The sequence below is a fragment of the Eubalaena glacialis genome, chromosome 9, assembly GCF_028564815.1.
Source record: "Eubalaena glacialis isolate mEubGla1 chromosome 9, mEubGla1.1.hap2.+ XY, whole genome shotgun sequence".
Taxonomy (NCBI): Eukaryota; Metazoa; Chordata; class Mammalia; order Artiodactyla; family Balaenidae; genus Eubalaena; species Eubalaena glacialis.
The window spans coordinates 48799193-48820430 of record NC_083724.1 but is presented as its reverse complement, the minus strand read 5'-3'; the positions used below and the strand labels follow the sequence as shown (position 1 = coordinate 48820430).

Below are 21238 nucleotides of genomic sequence, written 5' to 3'. Positions count from 1 at the left end.
CCTGCGCTCTAGAGCCCATGAGCCACAACTACAGAGCCCACGCGCTGCGACTACTGAAGCCCGCGCGCCTAGAGCCCTTGTTCCGCAACAAGAGAAGCCACCGCAATGAGAAGCCTGCACACCGCAAAGAAGAGTAGCCCCCGCTCGCCACAACTAGAGAAAGCCCGCGCACAGCAACGAAGACCCAACTCAGCAATAAATAAATAAAATAAATTTATAAAAAGACTAGTATCTACATATATTTTATGCATTTATGACATACATCTTTCTTAATTTTTTCATTATTTCTAAGCTATGTGGTTTGTGAGTTTTTTCAAATTGTCACAAATCTCCAAAAAATTTTCCAATATATTTATGGAAAAAAATCTGCATATAAGTGGCTCTACATTAACAGAAGTAATGTGTAGACATTACTTAGAAAATACTTTAGTTAGACTTGGTACTCAGAGTAAGTTTCAGATATTATACAATTTATTGCACTCCCTGACCACCCCCCCGCCCCGCCCCAGCAAAATAAAAAAAAACCCCCTCAACATCACCCATCACCCAAATATAAGGAATCCTCTTCTACTTTTATTTGCTGCTCTGACAGCCAGGCTAAAAACATATTTGAGAGTTACTTCTTGTTGGTCTATGCTGGGATCCTATGATTTCTTAAATCGAGCCAGTTTCTCTCAGTGAAAATAAAAACCAGTTTTTGTCTTTTTTTTTTTAATCATAAAAGTTAACATAGCAAGGTAAAAAGTTACCTTTCTAAGAAAAGGAAAAAACTCACCCACAATCCTATTCCCTCAACACAATAATTTTTCATTGTATTTATTCTCTTCTGGTTTTATTCCAGAGGAATTTACATTTTATTTTATGGAGGTATAACCATTTATATATATATTTTTTCAGCTGATATTACACTGGATACTTCAGCAAGTTTAATTATCATTTTTGATAGCATCACATATATTCAGGGATATATAAGCTATTTTCTCATGTCTTGCTCCCATCTGCCCATTCTATTTTCTATTGGTGGACTTAGAAGGCTCAAGATTTTCAGATTCAAACCAGCTAGGAAAAAATAGCAAAATGTCAAACTTTGGTGAAGTAATATAGCCTCTTACTTTACCAAAGCTTTAAAACTGAACTGACACAATTTGAAATTAAGTGTTTAAATATAAATACAAGTTTCATCTGAATAAGATTTTTTTCCCATCTAATATTTATAATGTAAAATGCTAATTAGAAGTTAAAAGTTTTGATTTATAGTCTATGAATCCACCATACTCTGCAGGTAATCTGAAAAAGAGCAGTACATTTAAAATTTTTGATTCAGATGCCCCTATATTCATAAACCTACCTGCTACCTTTATTACCTCAACTAATATACTGCATTAAGCAGTAATTTTGGAAAAAGAAAGTTCAACTCTGAATTAAGTAGTGCAATAGTTGAAATTTGCATTTTTATCAGCACGTACAAAATATCACAAATTATTTTAAAACAGCTTTTCTCCCAATTTTTCTAATATGTCATTTCTTAAAGCATACTATTAAAATTTTTTTCTAGGAGTGTTATAGTTGTATTATGCAAGTTTAGTACGTGGCCTACAGGAGGAAATAAAGAGGGAGAAAAATAATTTCAGGTCTATCTGGCTTCTAATGTGATAACCAGTTTAACAGACTTTAGCTTGCTGATTATTTATAAAGATTCTATGCTTTACTTCCTGTTCTCCCCCCATCCCACCCCGCCCAAACTCTGTCAAGTGGGTCATTTCCAGGATAGAGGTATTTGCTTCCTTCCTTAGCATTACTCAACCAATTCAGTCAGAGGCATAACCATCTATAGATGCAGTAGAGATCTCTCCATTCTGCAAATTATTACTCAATTCCAGCTATCATATGCATAATTCCTTTTTTAGTTATTGGACATTTGGGATATACATTATTGTCAGAATGCAACATGCTGTCATGGTATTTGAACATACTGCCTGTTTTAAACCAAAACAACACACTTAAAGCCCATCCATCACCAATTAGTAACAACCGCTTTGATGCTTTTTTCAACGTAACTGCTTATTCTTGGCATGCTATAATTTGTAGTAAATGTGCTGCTGAAGTAAACATTTGTTTATTCATGTGACTATAGTTACCATCTTCACTAGGTTTTTTTTTTTTTTTTTTTTAATTTTTATTTATTTATTTATGGCTGTGCTGGGTCTTCGTTTCTGTGCGAGGGCTTTCTCCAGTTGTGGCAAGTGGGGGCCACTCTTCATCGCGGTGCGCGGGCCTCTCACTGTCGTGGCCTCTCCCGTCGCGGAGCACAGGCTCCAGACGCGCAGGCTCAGTAATTGTGGCTCACGGGCCCAGTCGCTCCGCGGCATGTGGGATCTTCCCAGACCAGGCCTCGAACCCGTGTCCCCTGCATTGGCAGGCAGATTCTCAACCACTGCGCCACCAGGGAAGCCCTTCACTAGGTTTTAACACACCAAATAGCTGTTACTGAGCCTTGTAAAATGGATTAGTGTTAAATACTTTCAATATAGAAATAATTAATTTGAGAAATGTTAAAGATACAACCTACCAATTTACTATTCAATGAATAACTAGCTGATATGGAGAAATCTAGGAGCCATTTAAAAAATACTTATGACTAATGTTGGAGAGCAAATAAGTTTATGCTGTATTATAGCTCAAAAGGATCACTGGCATATTAGTCCAGATAAATTTGGTTAAGAGAAGATAATGAGACATAGTACAACTCTTGACAATTAGATTGTAGACCTTGGCAAAGTAACTTCTCGTTTGCGCTTCCTCACTTGTAAAATGAAGGGATTAGGCTTTATTATGTCTAAAGTTTTTAAGATTTAAGAGTTTATCTGGCTTCCCATAATACCTGTTCTTGAAGTTAAGTTTTTGCCATATAGAATGTCTGCTTGCACCAAGAACATCCTATTTACATGACAATTGATCTCAGTTTACAATTAAAAATTCATTTACATTTATCAAGCTTTCTTAAAGTGAGCAAAACCTATATATTTATAGAAATCACCAAGAAAAAAACTACTGTGGAACATATTCTTAGCTGGAATATAGAACTGGTGATTTTTAGTAAGTTAGAAGTCTGGGCAAAGTGTGAAGATGATAAATCAATTTATTTAAGTTCTTATTCTGCTTTTTGTACTTGTAAGATATTGTAGGAGTTATGTACACTGCTGACCCTTATCCCAGGATTAACATTACTATTCAAATTGCACAATGATGGTATGCACAAAAGCCACATATTGAAATATGTTATTGGGGCTACTCTAGTCAAGGAAGGTTAAAAATTGATATGAGTCATTACATATGAGTGGGGCTGAGAGATTTTCACATTACATTAAAAATGTAAGGGATTAATCAGTTCCATCTTTTCATTTCTAGTAGGAAGTTGTGGCCCAAAGAAGTGACTTGCCAAGGTCACAGATCTAATTACTGTCAGTTGAGAAGAGTGCCCAGATCTGATTGCCAATTCTACATCATACTGTCCTTCTCCTAGATGCCACAGAGCAGGCAATCCTTTGATAAGGTAGAACTCTAAATGGAATATAAAATCTTAAAGGCACTTTAAAGACGGTTCATGTAGTTCAATTTCTCATTTAAATCTGAAATTTCTTCTGTAGCACTGTGTCAGATGTCATTCAGCTTCTGCTCCAGTGGTTAACATACTCATTTATCCTTCAGAGGTGATCCCTTTCCTTGATGGACAAAGAGCCATAAATTCTCTCTTACAGAGCTCTAATCTGCCATTTTGCAACTTTCACCTAGTTCCACCGAGTCAAAAAGGATAAATTGTACATACCTGTCAAATATGTGAAGACAGCTATCATTCCTCAGTCATATAATCCTTCAGTTATTCTTTGGGTTTCAGTTTATGGGATTCTTCCCAACTTGGTAAAACACCCCAGGATTTGCTCTAATTTAATATCCTTTCACTGCATCCTGAAATTAGTATTGCAGATGTGGTTTGACCAGCACTTTGTATATGAGATTTATTTCCCCATGATCAATTTTTCATCACCATCATCTTTTCAGGTTGTAAACAATTGGCTCAAATGTTATTTCCAGCAAGTTAAAATCTTTTTTTTTCTTAAATTATGTTTTTGCTCCAGTTTTTTAAAAAAAATTAATTTATTTTTGGCTGTGTTGGGTCTTCATTGCTGCATGCAGGTTTTCTCTAGTTGCAGCAAGCTGGGGCTACCCTTCCTTGTGGTGGGCGGGCTTCTCATTGCAGTGGCTTCTCTTGTTGCAGAGAACGGGCTCTAGGGCGCATGGGCTTCAGTAGTTGTGGCGCACAGGCTCAGTAGTTGTGGCTCACGGGCTTAGTTGCTCCACAGCATGTGGGATCTTCCCAGACCAGGGATTGAACCCGTGTCCCCTGCATTGCAGGTGGATTCTTAACCACTGCACCACCAGGGAAGTCCCCAGATATTTTTCATCTATAAGCTCTTGACAAGTGTAGTTTCCTATTTTTTTCAATGCTTTTCTACTATTTCTAGAATAATGATGATACCATGTGTGATTGTGCCCCTAACTAGCTTGCCAGCCGCCAGCCTCATCCCTCTGCCATCATTTCCCCTTGACCTCTGACCGGTGTTCTTAATTTCAAACGCACCATCCTTCCTCTAGGCTTCCACATACTGTTCCCCTTGGGCCACCCAGGCCCAATCTTTTCTTAGTCATCCTTCAAAGCTCAGTTCAAATACCACTTCTTTGTAAGGACTCCTCCTTGCCCTTCTTTCCATGTTCCCTCAAGAGTACCTTTTACCTATTATAATACCCTACAAAGCTCCTTCAGCCTTATACAAACAGTAATAATACTTGTGCAATAAGGTGTCTGTCTCCTCAGTTATACTGTGAAGGCTGTGAGGACAAGGTTGATGTCTATCTTTATCCAGCATAGGGTTTTGAATGATTTAAACATTCAATAAGTATCTGTTGAATGAATGAGTGAATACTGAATTAGTGTGATCAATATTTTGATTTTCCCAGGTGATCAAAGAAAACAGTTAAACTCTGGGGTATATGTTGTACAAAGAAGGAAACGTATAGGCTTTAAGACAATCTTGAGAAGGAAAAACTTCTCTAAAAGAAAGAAGGAATAATACAATTTAGAAAACTATATATCTATGTACTATAAAGATGAATGGTATTTTTTTTTTTTAGTCCTTGTAGTAAGTAGGGAGTGAGGAGCATGGAAGGAAAACAAGCACAGCTGAGTGGCATATTTTTGTTTTACTGTTAATTTGACACATCTGAACCAAAGCATTCACAATACTTGATACACTTTGAAGAGAATCATACACTATAGTCTTAGACATAACCACAGAACAAGCAGAACAATTAAAACTACATAAGGCCTTAAAATATATCCACAGTGTGTATTATTTCAATATTCATTCATTTACAAATTAGACTACATACCATTAATTTTATTTTTATTTTTCTTTCATTGTTTTATTCAAGCAGGATTCATTCAAGGAAAGGCAACTTAGTTTTTGTGTGAGCTTTATTTTTTTCACTACATTCGTTAATATAAAAGTTATGAATTAAACGTTTTCTTATCTCCTGCATCCAGGAGTAAATCCATGAAATTCTCAGATAGTAATCCAAAACAACAGGTCCTATTCTTAAAAATAGTCAAAGGGAAGAGGGATCAAATAGCCAGTCTGTTTGTGGTCTTAAAGAACATCTAATGGACTTTCAGGTTTTCTAATAGTGACAGTATTGCATTTCTATGAGATTACTCAAAATTTAAAACAACATTGTGTACAAAATTATTCTTGAAGCTCTAAACGCCTTTTAAATTACTAAAATGAAAATTTTAAGTAGTTGCCTCAACAGTACCAAACTTATAAATCAAAACTAGTTAAAATTCAGTGCTATTGTGACTTCTCATTTACAAGGTAACTAGTGGGTAAATTAACAAATGGCATAAAAATTAAGACTTACATCATTTTTTAAAAGGAGAACATGTATGATAACCAGGGAATACAGAAAATTCAATGTATTTTACAATAAAATAACCTTTAAATCTCTATCCCTGTACAACAGGGTTTAGGTCATCTTTAGTGAACTTGCATGTTTTCATACAGTTTATTCTGAGTACTTGAATTGTTTTAGATATACAGCTTTTTATTGAAAGAATATTACATTTGTATACCAGGATAAGATTTAGTACATTGAGATGTTTTAAAAATATTTATAAATTTGTTTCCGATATGCAAAAGCATTTGGCAATACTTTCATAGCATTTGATCTTATAGAATTAAAATTCATACAGTACTCATCTTGATGTTTAAAAAAAAATTCACAGAAAAAATATAAATTACACAGCCTGACTGCATGATACTGTTATTTCCAGTTTCTAGTTTGGTAATTAAAACCTTCATTAAGTCTGTTAACAAATCATTACCTGTACATTTATGAAGGCAACTGACATGATTTGCAAACAAAACCTTCAGGTTTTATGTTATTTACCAAAGAGTGCAGTTCAGCAAGAAAGAAAACCCAGTATGCAAATTTTCAGAATATTTTACAAATTTACCAGTTCCTGTGACACAAACTGTTTCAATCTTTCAAGATACTGTCCATAAAGTTCCACATCATTGTGACCTGCCCCTTCAACCCACAGAGGCTCCACAGGTCTTTGGCAACGCTCAAACAATGCGAGGCCATGTGAAAAGTCAATGACTTCATCTTCAGTCCCATGAATTATTAATACTGGAGAGGTAATCTTAGAGATTTTGTCAATGCTGTAGGGAAACAGGAGGAGGAAAGAAGTCAACAAATTAAGTTTGAAAAGGAAACAGAACAAATTTTCTTGTGTTATATTAGATAATTTAAACATCAGAACCATCTTTCAATCAATTCAGAAAGGACGGATACCTCTTAGATTTCAAATAAGATTCAAAAGTCATCTTTACATTACCCCCTACCTTAAGATTATCTGAGGACGTTAACTTCATGCACTTCTGTTTTGAGGGAATCACTCAATAATTATAGTCATCCTACTTCGCCTTTCTACAATGTTGATATTTTAGCACAGAAACTTAGGTTGCAAGGAGAGGAAGAAACCAAGGACCATTTCAGCTATGTGCTAACTTCATACCTCTCTGCATTCACATTTTTTTCTCCCTCCCAATATCCTACTAAAATGACAGCAAAATGTTTTTTTTGTTTTGGGTATTTACTACAAAAATAGGAAGAATATAATAAAACATAACATTTTGGAGCTGGAAAGCAGATGAATATGTGAGATAACAGATTAAAAGTATAGGAGAAAACACAATTTTTAAGAGGATAGAAGGGTAAAGTGAAGAAACAATCCAATTTATATCATGGAATACCCCAGAAGGCTAGGAACTGACATGCAGATAAAGGCAGGTGATTCAAATCTACAGAATTTGTTCAAAGTCTGTTTAAGAAATAGTGTCCTGCACCCCCGCCCCCCCAGTTCTTTTCTTTCCCCTTCCTTTTGCAGCTGGGTAACTGCCCTCTACCTAAAACTGGAGGGTTTGTGAACTAGGGGATTGCCGGACACAGTTTAAAGCAGAGGTACCAAATAGCAAGTAAACATATACATGTTGGCTGCTATGAACCCATTTTCCCTACTGGGCTCTCAGAATGCTGGCAGCCAAGCCTCCACCTTTTAAGAGATAGTTGTAGGAAGAGTCTTCTTTGGAGACTATATATCTGCCTTAAGAGGAAAGATAAATACTGACATTGGGGGTGGGATCCCCACCTAACTGGCTTGGCCAGATCACTGGATAGTGAAACTCACAGTCAACAAGTCTTAATTCCCCACACTTCAGGTCAGCTCTTTAGTTCCTTACTCTTCCATGTGAGCACACAAGTAAGAATTATCGGACATCAGAGGAGAGCACTTTACATATAAGACAAGGATCAAAATAAACAGTAAAAAAGGGCAACTTGGAAGAGACAAACAATACAAAGAAGAACGCTTACAAAGAACAATTCTTTAAAAATTTTCTGAGAGAGAGGCACAAGGCATTATAACTATAAAATGAGGACAGAATCTTGAAAAAGAAGAAAATCATCAACGAAATAATTCAAGGCAGCATTTGGTAAGGAAAAAATGCTTGGGTATATTATTTGCTGTCAACTCTTCAATAGTAGAGGAATTAAATAAAAAAGGAAACATTTGATCTTTTTCAAACAGTTTACTGTTAGTGCTGCACTCTCTGTTGGTGCAGCTGAAATGAAAGAGGGAGCTAAACAGAGATGTAACTTGGCAATAGTTTACCCCAAATGTCTCCCTATCATTCCTACCATTCTGCGACAAAGTATAATGCACATACCTTCCAATCTACCATTTTCTAAAACAAAAACAAACCCCCAATAAATGTAAAAACCAAAAACCTCCCACAGCCTGCTCTGGTGATAATATCATATGCTCCCATACGCTTCCCTACCAAAGTAACCCCTTACTGGCTAATGAAGAAAAAATTTGTTTTTGAAATGACCCTTGCTGTTCTTATAAAGAATCAAGTGGTGACTTGGCCTGTGGCCTATCTATCATTCACAAAGAATCTTTGTATTGCTGCCAGTTTGGGAAAGGAAATAAGACTGAAATTTGCCAGCCTGTCACTTCTTGCCTTCTTCCTTTCTTTGAGAAAAATAGGCCATCAATTTTTTTGTTAACAATGAAGAAGAGCTAGTGGGAACTACCATCCTGTGTTGAGACGCATGAGGAAAAGTAGCCCTTCTTTTAAATTTGTCTAACACTTATGTTTGCAGACTCTGTGGGGGCAATAATTATTCTGGCTCATTTTAGACTCAACATTTTCACAATTCACTTCTTTTGTAAATCAGATATCACTAATTAGACATCGTTCGTTCATTTTTTTACAGAAGATTTTAAAAAAATTTTTATTTATTTTTGGCTGCGTTGGGTCTTCGTTGCTGAGCGCGGGCTTTTCTCTGGTTGCCGTGAGCGGGGACTACTCTTTGTTGCAGTGCGCGGGCCTCTCATTGCGGTGGCTTCTCTTGTTGTGAAGCACAGGCTCTAGGTACATGGGCTTCAGTAGCTGTGGCACGCGGGCTCAGCAGTTGTGGTTCGCAGGCTCTAGAGCACAGGGTCAGTAGTTGTGGCACACAGGCTTAGTTGCTGTGCGGCATGTGGGATCTTCCCAGACCAGGGCTCGAACCCGTGTCCCCTGCATTGGCAGGCGGATTCTTAACCACCGTGCCACCAGGGAAGCCCCGTTCATTCATATTTATGCACATGTGTCTCATTTTCCCTCTACTTGTTCCTCTCCTCCAGTATTATGCACCTCACTGGATGGTACTATCGTCCATTAGCAGCTCAAGTCAGAAACCTGGGAATTATATTCAAATTCTTTTGTTTAGCATCCTATATACAGTCTGACATTTAGTTCTATCAATTTTTTCTCAAATTCACTCTCTTATCTCCAATACTAGTGCCACCATCTGGGGTATAAGGCTCTTAGCACTTTTCACTTGGGTTACTATTGCTCAAACACTTCAGCCTTCTGACAGATGTCCTGCCACCACCTTCTTCACAAATTAATTTTTCCACAATTTCTATAATATATGTAAAATAGGAGCTCATGGCAATACCTTAAGTGATGGAAAAAAATTCCCTCAAAAGTTTCTTCGAATTAAACTATTTGAATATTAATACTTACTTTGGGAATGCATCAAAACAGTAGGTCTTCTTGGTATCAGGAAAAGCGACTCGCATTCCTGAGGTCAAAGGAGAATGAAGAATAACAGCAGCACTCTCATACCGAGCAGCGAGATCCACAGATGGTACTGTCCCTATACTTTGGCCATATATAATCACATTTTCAGGGCGAATGCCGTATCTACAAAGTTCACAAGTTTAAAAAAAAAAAAGAGTTGGAGAGTCAGACTGGTATGAAGTGTTCAATCACTAATAAGGACTTAATCTTAAAAAAGAAGGACAGAATGAGACAATGTCAATAAATTTATATTTAAAATTTAAGTTTCTTAGTCATCACTAACATTTAATACCACAATAAAATCTATATTCAGTTATGTCATCTGTTTCAAGTCTATCTTATGGAAAAATAATGGCTGAGGTCTCTTAAAATTTTAATCTTAAGGAATGAATTTATTAAATCATTTATGCAATTCAATGTAGCATATTATTGACTATATTTGGAACATATTATGTCACTAATATTTTAATGGACTGATGTTTAACGGAGATTTAGTGTTTATTTTCCATTCAATGTAAAAAAGGTTCTTTATTTCTCTAGGCATTAAAAGTGGTTCATTTTATTTTCTGAAGTTGGTCATAGTGATGAAAATGCAACATATAGTTACAGTATGGAATGATGAATAAAATATATGTATTATTTTAGCCAAGAGCAAATTACTTATTTTTCTTGAGATTTGCATTTATTTACCCATAGAAATGGACTAATGATTGGAAAGATCAATAGATGAATGAGAATTCCAAAAGCCACATGGGTCAGTGATTTATGAATACTTCCTTTAAAAATGATTCAGATTTAAATATATGAACTCACTAACTCAATTATATTGGGTATATACTATGTTCCAGGCATTGTTACTTGTCTACAGTATAACTGTCCTAACTATAAACTGCAAGTGTAAGTGAGGTACTATAGGAGCTAATGAATGTGGGATTAAGGGCTAGAGTGACATCAAATATGCCTTTCCACTTCAGCAGTCTGACAGCAGTCATTTCTGGATGCTAAGGGCCATTTGCACAACAGCTTTCAGTCTTCTGAAAATGTGATAAAGCTTTCCAAGTATCTGAACATTCACCAGGAAAGAGCAAGACAAACCCTATGTGCTCCCTATGGCTCTTCCCAGGGGCACAGGAGTATTTGGACTATCCAGGTGGTGACATACCTCTCCATAGTTTCTTCAAATCAGTCCTACAGAAGAATTTGGACCATGTCCCAAAGATTAGGTTCCATCTACTCCAGACTGACTCTAAATGTAACTAAACTCAGAAAAGCTTTTTTTGGACTTCCCTGGTGATGCACTGTTTAAGAATACGCCTGCCAACGCAGGGGACACAGGTTTGATCCCTGGTCTGGGAAGATCCCACATGCCGCGGAGCAGCTAAGCCCATGTGCCACAACTACTGAGCCTGCACTCTAGAGCCCGTGAGCCACAACTACTGAGCCCGAGTGCCACAACTACTGAAGCCCGTGCGCCTAGAACCCATGCTCCGCAACGAGAAGCCACCACAATGAGAAGCCCGCGCACCACAACTAAGAGTAGCCCCCGCTCGCCGCAACTAGAGAAAGCCCGCGCGCAGCAATGAAGACCCAACGCAGCCAAAATAAATAAATAAATAAATAAATTCTCTACACAGAATCTTAAAAAAAAAAAAAAGTAAAGCTTTTTTCTTTGCAACAGACCTAGCTTCGTAGGAATGAAGAAATTAGGAAAATGAACATTTGCAGCATCGCATCAGCCTAACGCTTGGGGCTGCATGGATGCTGTTTAGCTGAACGGCAGAACTGTTGGTGGCAATGATGGGTTTTAGGCTAAAGCTAGCAATGGCAAGGCTCCAGAGTAGCAGAAGCAGCTGCCAATTTACCATCAGAGGACTCAAAAGCAGTAACAGAATTTCAGAATAGTACACGTTAGAAAGGACTTCAGAGACCATCTAATCTAGGTTGGCTGCTTACTGAGCAGATGTTCAAAGTCAGAGTAAGTTAATGACAGAGCTATAATTAGAACCCAGGTATCCTGACTCCAGGTCCAGTGCCTTTTCTATTACAGCACACAGATAATGAGCTCAAATACTGTGGGGGAAAGGCTGTATAGTGAATATTCATACTTTATTTTCTGTTGATCCATCAGAAGTTCAGAAACATGGTTACTATAGAAAATCAATTATCCTTAAAGGGAGGTTATTCAAATAATAATTATTTAAGTTCATTATTTTTTCCCTTCCTGGTTACTTAAGCCCTTTTTTACTTTAATTAAGTAAATGAGAGGCATGAATTCTAATTACACACATTTTATTAGATAGAATTCAAGAACTGCAAAGAATCTTGGAGATCATTTAACTCAACCTCTTCATTAAACAGACCAAGAAACAGAGGCTCAGAAAAATTAAATAAATTTCCCAAGACTTCCTAACCTTACTAACTCTTCCAACCATATTTAGAGTTCAACATAAGAGAAATTTTAAGTCTGAAATTCTATGCTAAACTAGTATGTGGGACTAGGTAGCAATTTATCTGTTCTACTCCTACTCTTCATTCATACTGGTCAAGTGTATAAAATGATTAATTAACCAAGACTAGAAATCACTTTAGAAAGTTTCCTGTAAATTGATATCTGATAAGATTTAAAAAATAATAATAAAGCTGACCACTTATAAGAGGGGATTCTTTTACATAAACATAGAAAGAACACTTAACTGGATACTAACATGTTTTGCTTGAATAAATTTATACTTTTGTGATACTTGGAAGCACTAAAAATGAAGGCTATCTGCTTTTAGCACCTTTAAAAACTATACTAATTCACTGACGTTGAATTACAGTATGTGAATTATATTGCAATAAATCTGTTATTAAAAAATTATCATATTTTCCTGACAGGTATTAATATATACTATATTCAACTGGCTGAATCTGAAAGGGGGAACTCAGTTTTGTTTGCAGGCCTGAGGGGACTGACATGAGTATAAGCAAAGCATATTTTGACTGTGGTCATTTAAGGTAGTTTTTAAATTTATAAATTTTTACCACTCTGTGCCTGCCTCCCTCCCACCCCTAAACTCCATAATTACTACTTACTATCTATTTTTTTCTTACTTGTCAGAAATATGTTTTCATACCATTTCAACTAATTTAAGAATCCCTTTCATACAGAACTCTGCTATGAGACCATAGTTTTACTATACATCTTGGAGGGGTAAATGTTTCTAAAGATGTTTTCTAAAAAAGGTTATATCTACTAATGAAATTGAGAAAGTTCTTCCCAACTAACTGAAACCATTAATATTTAAACATTAAATTAGGAATGGTAATTTTCTTTATGTACTCTAGCTTTAGTCTAAAATACTCTGGAGGGATTTCCCTGGTGGTGCAGTGGTTAAGAATCCGCCTGCCAATGCAGGGGACACGGGTTCGAGCCCTGGTCTGGGAAGATCCCACATGCCGCACAGCAACTAAGCCTGTGTGCCACAACTACCGAGCCTGCGCTCTAGAGCCGGAGAGCCACAACTACTGAAGCCCGCGTGCCTAGAGCCTGTGCTCCGCCACAAGAGAAGCCACCGCAGTGAGAAGCCTGCTCATCGCAACTAGAGAAAGCCCACGCGCAGCAACGAAGACCCAACGCAGCCAAAAAAAAAAAAAACCAAACAAAAAAAAACACCTCTGGAAGTCAGGCAGCTTATTAATGTACAATGAGGAATAATTTGTACTAAGGTATTTTTCTGTTTAGTGTACATTAACTGTCTGATGAGAAAATACACTGAAGTATACAAAATTGCAATACTTTTCAAGAAAAATTTATAAGTATCTTCGTGACTAGAAAAGATTGTTATTTCTATTTATTAATTTTTAATTATTAATTATATAAAATGATGCAAACCCTGCCTTAGGATTTTAACAATCTAGCCTCTTACTCTGTTAATGACAGATCAAGTGAATGATTAGCTAAATCACTGTTTTCTCTCATTCCCTTGAAACGTTGTAACTTTGAATAAACATTTTTATACCACAATCCAATAAGTTTCTAAAACCAAACATTTTTCACTGGCTTAAATTTTTAGGAAAATCACACACACACACACACACACACAAGCTGTCAAACTCTTTTATGCTATTATACAAAATTTAAAATTACAATCTAAAAGTGTAACTCTTCATAGGTTTATACTGGTAAATATAATCTTTATTTAGTACTTCAAGATGTGTTACAAAAACAGATTTTATTCTATTCTTATACAAGACAATTTTATCAGCCATCACAAATGTGGAAAACAATTCCCAATCACCATTTACCTTGTCCTAAGAGCAAGCCAAGCAGCTTCTATGTCTGCATAGAGGTTCTTCTCTGTTGGTTTCCCAGAACTTGCACCATATCCAGAATAATCATATGAGAATATATTACAATTAATCCGTGATCCCAGTCCTATGTAAAAGCTGCTCATCTGACCAAGATCAACAGCATTTCCGTGTGAAAAGAGTAAAGTGTATTTGGCATTGGGTGAGCAACGCACAAACATGCAGGCAATTCTGTTGCCTTTACTGGTTCTAGTCATGAAACACTCAATAGCATCTTTTTCTCTAGAAGAATATTGCCAGTCTGCTCGTTCTGATAGGTGTAACGTCCAGCGGCTTCCACTTTCATCACACATCAGCGTGTAAGTTGGATCAGGTGGCAAAAATGCTAATTTTGAAGCAATTTTCCCTGGACAAGGTGGACAGCAGAAGAGGCAACATAGCTCACTAAATGAAAGATTATTCATCTTCTGAAAAAGAAAAGAATAGTCAATGTTTTAATCACTGAATGTCCATTCTGCATTTGCATACAATAAAAGTTAAAACAAAGACACCAGTAAATTCTACTAGTGGACAGTGTCTACTACTATTATATGAAGTATGCTTTCCCAAATAGATTTTTGGCATCTTTCTAGAAACACTTTAAATCGTGAGGTGAGGCAAATATTCCTAACCAGGAAACAGACTCAAATACTATATGACATGTTGCAAATAGTAGTTTATATTTTATAATACTTAACCAAAATATGAAAAATGATACTCTTACCAGAGAGGTATAAATTTGTTATTTCTCCACAAATAACAACATAGTAGGTATGCAATATCTTTAGTTAGCTTGTAATTTCCGTGTAACTCAGTGAAAATTCTCAGAATCTCGTGAGAAGCTAGGGATTTAACATAATATAGTAAATATATAATAATAGCACTGATGAAGCACTTACTATTTGTCAGGCATTGTGCTAAGGGGTCTATGCATATTAGCATGTTTAATCCTCTAAGCAACCCTATATGGTAGTCTGAGAAAAGAAACCTGCACAAGGTGAGGCAGTGAGAGAGCCAGGATTTGACACCAGGCTCTGTCATTGTCCTACATCACTGGGCTACACTGCTTCAAGGGCTCAGAACACTATTTGTCTTAGAAGCTTATTATTTTAGCCATATTTGTCTCAGAAGCCTATTATGTTAGCCATAGTGCCAATGGCCTAAATAACCTGTAAAACATTAAAATGTATATATGAATATATGTATGTATGCAATTATTGCCCAAATTAAGAAGCCATTATTATGGAAAAAAGATCTGCTCAAGGAAAATTTCCTAAATGGTTAGATGGAAATGAGCATAAGGTTTGAAGTCAGAGAGAGTTGTGGTAGCACTTACTAGCCGTGTGCCCTTGGGCAAATTATTTACCTCTTTGACCCTCACTGTCTTCATAAGTAAATGAGGCCAGTGCCTACAATGGACAGAGTGGTTGTGAAGAACAAATATAATGATATCGTTAAGGCATTTAACATAGTAATGGCCGTAGAGCTGACACACTCAGAAATGGTCCACTTTCTCCTATGCCTTTTTCATCAATATTTTAAAAGTATCCACAGCTCATATTAACTCAGAAACAAAATAAAGTGCTACTTGTTTGCCCTACCAGCTTATCCTTTCTCAAATTCCTCTCTCTTTTTAGCAGTAGACCATTGCTTAGTTCCAGGAAGAAGGCATTCAAAACAAACACCTTCCAGAGGTTTGAAAATTAGAAAACTAATTTTCTCCAAAAAATCTAAATAAAAGGATAGGAAAAAAAAAGTACTTCACCATACCAAAAAATGAGAAACTATCACCTCAGAAGAATGACTAAAGTGTTAAGTACATATGGAAAGAAAGGAATGCCTTTTTCATTAATTACTGATTCAAAATCTAGTTTATACTGCTTAATACAAATGTGTTAATTTCCCAGTGTGAACTAATTAGGTAGAAAGAAGAAGCAGAAACAGCACAGAGAGAGAAGAAGAATAGGAGTGACATGAAAGGCTTCAAAAGATGAGTAAGGGAAAGGCAGAAAAATGTCTCTTGGCTAATGGGAAGCACCTTTACTTGTTATTCTATTTTTATTCCTTTCAGCCTTCAAAATGAATAGAGCCTGAATAAGTTACTGTCTTACTCTGGTTGGAACAAGAGTCAGATAGAACAGAAATGACAACTAGGTGTCATCCTTAGTGCTAACTCTAACTGGCTCCATGACATGTTGTACTGAGGAGGATTCTGACAGCATGCCCAGGGCTTAGCAGGCAAAGAATGTGTGATAAATTAGCAAAGTCTACTACAGAATTTGGCTACAAATCTATTATCCGGGTCAGGAGGATAAAGGATCTGGTGAAGATGGCAGAGAAGGGAGTTCAAAGGGTCAGTTCCAAAGAAGGAGATGATCCCCAAAACAAAAACAAACAAACAAAAAAACCTAAAAACAAAGAAGGAGATAACCTGGAAAAAGAAGATGAGGTAGAAGGTACAATATATCAGTGCTATCCGTTTAATAATCTGCCTATGGTCATTTCTTACCCCCAATTACCTTACATGCCCATCAACTGCTGACCCTCAAGAGCGTATCAAAAGCTTGATTAAGTAAACTGTATATAGCGCTACTATGTTCCTATAATTTACCACTTGAACGTGAAGACTTTTATATACTATAATAAAGTAATTTTGAAATAAACTGGCTGACCGAACATATATAATGCTGCAGAGACGATTCTGAAGATGAACACCAAAGGAAAAAATTAGACGAGAAAAAGCTGCAATGCCAGGGTCAAGTCAAATGAAAGACAACCTGACCTTCTTAATGGTGGCAGAAGAAATTATTCCCACCTCCACTGCCTCAAACCCAGACAACTGGTATCCACTTAATAACATAAACTTGGAAATTATCGCTTTCTTAATGTTAGGTCTGATATAGGGCAGCAACATAGACTTGCTTAAAAAAGTTATTCTCTCCTTTTCTATAAATGTGAAATTTTTCACAATAGAAAATATAAATAAAACCAATAAACCTAAGTTTTAGTATGATCAGAGCTGAGCAAATTACTGAGAGAGAATATCTTATTCTTGATAAATCACTGAAATATCTTGTTAAATTTAGATAATTTAAATCCAATTTTTTTCATATAACTCACCTGAATATAAACATATTATTTACTAGTTATTTCTTGACAACAAAATCTTGAAGAGACAAGGCAGTGAGTAATCACAGGTGGAAAACAACAGAGTTATGAGAGTACACAAAAGTCATACAACAAATTGAATAATTTGTAGCTGAATTTTTGGACCAGACAAAACAAGGATTTAAAATAAGTTATAATAAACCTATTTAAAAAGAGAGAGAGAGAGAGAGAGAAGGAGGGAGTGAGAAAGAGAGAAAAAAAGATGAAGCAGAAAAAAGTGTCAGAAAGAAAAATTCAACTGGAATCCCTGGTATAAAAAAATCAGTATCTGAAATAAAGAATTAAACTGATGGGTTGGGTACAAGTATTGATAACAGTTGAAGAACACATTAGTGAGCTGGAAAATCAGGTTGAAGAATTCCCAGGTATGGAATTTTTCAGGGGGATGAAGAGATGGAAAATATAAAAGAAAATTTAAGGAGGATTTCAGTAGAAATACCAATATCAATACTATAGGAGTCCCCTCCAAAAAAAGAGAGGAGAAAATAAAGACAATCTAATAATTTTTCAGAATTAAAGAGAGAAAATTCAGATTGAAATAGCTCAGAATGCCAAATAGGTATTTAAGAAAACTTTCACAGCTAGACAAATTACAGTAAATATCAAAACTGCCAGAAACAAAAATCTGGAAGTTTCCAAAAGGGAAGAACAGATTACTTACAAAGGAACAAGAATCAGATGAACATCTAACTTTTGAATAGCAACACTGGAAACCAGAAGACACTGAAGGGATAGGTTTAAAGTAAGGAAAAAGCTTTCAAGCTAGAATTTCACACAGATAAAATACCAATTTAATATGAGGATAAAATAAGGATATCTGCAGGCACACAAAAACTCAGAAGGTTTACTAAGTCAAGACCCTCTTTGAAAAACTCCAGCAAGGAGGAAAAGAAATGCAAGAGAAGTCTGAGATATCTGAGATATGACAAATAAAGAATAGTTAATATAATGTCTTTTTTGGTAAGTAAGCAATGGAGGAAAAAGAAAAAGCAGCAAAGTATATCCCTAATAACCCAGAATCAAAACTTTGGAGAATACCAATGTGGAGGGGATTGGAATAAGAGTTAGGGAGTATTTAAGAAGTAAAAATGTGCCGGGGCACTGGTCACTTGAATTGTTTGGAATATTAATATTGATAAGCTTAAGACACAGAAGAAAAGCATGAATATGACTCTTATTTATTTATTTTGGCTGCACCACGCGGCACACGAGGTCTTAGTTCCCCGACCAGGGATTGTACCCACGCCCCCTGCAGTGAAAGCATGGAGTCCTAATCACTGGGTCACCAGGGAATTCCCATTATGCCTCTTAATTAGTCAGACATAACCACCATAAAAATGATACTTTGATACACCTGAAGAGTAGTTATAGTTTTCATTACAAATGTCTAGCCTTGAGTATTTATCAACATGTTAAAACTCAAGAAGGAGTGTAAACACAAAGAAATAAGAAATAAGAAATTAATGGTAGATATCAACAAAATAGAGAACAAAATGCAACAGAAAAAGAGGTCATTCTGGACCTCTAGTGCCATGCAGAGTATCTGACACATAATGAGGTTTCTAATTATTTTTTAGATGAATGAGTTAGTAAATTAAGATTAACTCAACCCTCTGCACCTCAGAAGCCCCCACAAAAGAAGGAAAAAAGTTTACAAATCACATGTTAAGAAAGAAATCCAACATATTTTGTGACAATTACTTAGGTTTCTTGTATGGGGGCAGAATAGAAGCAATCAAATAAAAATCTATGAACCTGAATGAGGGAGGGTTCAGGCAGGAAAAGCATTGCTACTTACTGAAATCATTCAGTGTGTTATAAAGCACAGAACAGAACAGTCTTCCAGGGAGAAGGAAATCTTGCCCCTTTGGAAATCAATTCACAAAATGAAAGGTCAGCTCAATGTTAAACAGATGGCCCATTGTGAAAATTAAGGTTTTCCTTTTGGCGGGGGACTCAGAGTTACTTCACTTATATAGCAGGAGGAAGTTCCTAAAATTGCATGAAATAATAATTTAAGAACTTGCTTCTCCTGGTAACTTTTTCCTGCTCAATGACAAAGGAAAAAAGATGAACACCTGAGTCCTTTCTCAGCAAAACAGGAAGACTACTGTTAAAGAATGTCCTTAAATAAAATGACACACTATAATCTCCTTCCTCTCTTCTTTTTTTAAAAAAAATAAATTTATTTATTTTTGGCTGAGTTGTGTCTTCGTTGCTGCACGTGGGCTTTCTCTAGTTGCGGTGAGCGGGGGTCTACTCTTCGTTGCGGTGCACAGGCTTCTCATTGCGATGGCTTCTCTTTTGCGGAGCACAGGCCCCAGGCGCATGGGCTTCAGTAGTTGCGGCATGCAGGCTCAGTAGCTGTGGCACACAGGTTTAGTTGCTCTGCAGCATGTGGGATCTTCCCGGACCAGGGATCGAACCCGTGTCCCCTGTATTGGCAGGTGGATTCTCAACCACTGGACCACCAGGGAAGCCCCTCCTTCCTCTCTTCTGACAGAAGAAATTACTGAAACGACTTCTGTCAATTCCTGATGTAATAACATTTACTGAAAAAAATCCCCCTTTCATCTCTTTTGTAATAGTTTCTTGGTAATGCAGATTGACTCATATTGACTCCATCTACAAAGGACAATTGATTCTTTTAGGGTTCAAGATTTTGTCGTAATGAACAGAACTAGTACTCAACAGTCTTTTAAAAAAGGTTTTAGAGAAAACATTTTAAAAGTATCAATACTTAACAACTTTTCTTCATTTTGTGTGGTATTTTGACAATTTCACTCTAAATAGTATCTAAGCTGATTTAAAGTCTTACCCAATTTAGAGTGTAGTCAGTAGATGATAAACTGCTTAAATTTTGATATACTAGATTTCATGTTAAGAACTACATTCTAAAGTCCAAGATGAATTTCTTTGAATTTGGCTTCATGCATGGAAATCTGGGGAAGTAATATTACATATTCTGTTTTGTAGAATGTCAGAATTTGTTACCTAGAGAATCTGCGATTACTACTTTCAGTTAGTTATACGTCTATCTATTTAGCAATCAGGCTTCAAGAAGTCCCAGTGATTCAGAATAACAGCAACACCTCCCAGAGATTAATTTTTTAAGATAAACAAATCTCTGAGCATTCAAAGACAAAAAATAACTAAAAAAGGGAAGACTGCATAAAATGTAAAGACTGGTCTGTTTGCTACTGTAAAAACAACCCATTTTTGATGCTTATCTTTGGTTATAAAAATTAAAGCCTGATGTTTTTTAAACTGACAGAAGAAACCGGAAAAAATAAAAATAAAAATAGATTTATAGCGAAGTCTGCCTAACACCAGAAATGGATAAACGAGGTAGATGTTTGATTATTAAGAGCAAGAGGTAGCAAAGATCAGAATGAAGTTCGAAGCGATGGCACAGAAGATACTCAACTATGAAAAAGCAGGAAAAAAAAAAAAATTCAGATTTTAGGTTAGTTCTGTACAAGGGGGCCATGAGCCCAACACATCCCAGTTGACTAATCCAAAGGAAATCACCATAATACTACTATACAAAGGGGGTCAATCACATACAGCTCAGTAGCCTAGGGGTGTATCTAAATCAAATTAAGCTCACTTCAGTATCCTTGGAGGGCACCAAGGGAGTTAGGTACTGCCACCCTAAGATCGAGCATGTAATCTGTAGTAGCATTTACCAAAGTACAGCAACAAGTGAAACCACATGTGTTACTGTTTTTAGAGAGCTATATATATTAGAGTTTAATGTATACAGAGAAGTTGAATAATCACCATTAAAGAAGTTTGGCACCAGCCTTATTTTTCACTCAAGACAGAGTATCCAAAGTACTTATAATGATCAAAATTTCTGCTAAATGTTACTTAGACACTAGGTGTTTAGTACATGTTGTTTTAACACATTTTCTTATTTGTATATGTCTTATGTAGAAATACAGCTTATGTAGCCCTTATCTCTTTGGGGTAGGTTGTATTTATTT

The 21238-nt window shown here is 36.2% G+C and overlaps 1 protein-coding gene across 1 annotated transcript in view; it reads right to left on the bottom strand.

Annotated features, from left to right (window-relative positions):
• Window positions 1-6206: 6206 nt before the first annotated feature.
• The window catches only part of ABHD17B (abhydrolase domain containing 17B, depalmitoylase), a 38109-nt gene continuing 23077 nt past the window's right edge, over window positions 6207-21238 (bottom strand). Inside the window, exons 2-4 of the mRNA XM_061201192.1 lie at window positions 14040-14509; window positions 9696-9875; window positions 6207-6779 (exon numbers count right to left, since the gene is read on the bottom strand). Of these exons, the coding sequence (XP_061057175.1) occupies window positions 6560-6779; window positions 9696-9875; window positions 14040-14506 (867 nt within the window). The 5' untranslated portion in view covers window positions 14507-14509 and the 3' untranslated portion in view covers window positions 6207-6559. The remainder of the gene's footprint in view (window positions 6780-9695; window positions 9876-14039; window positions 14510-21238) is intronic.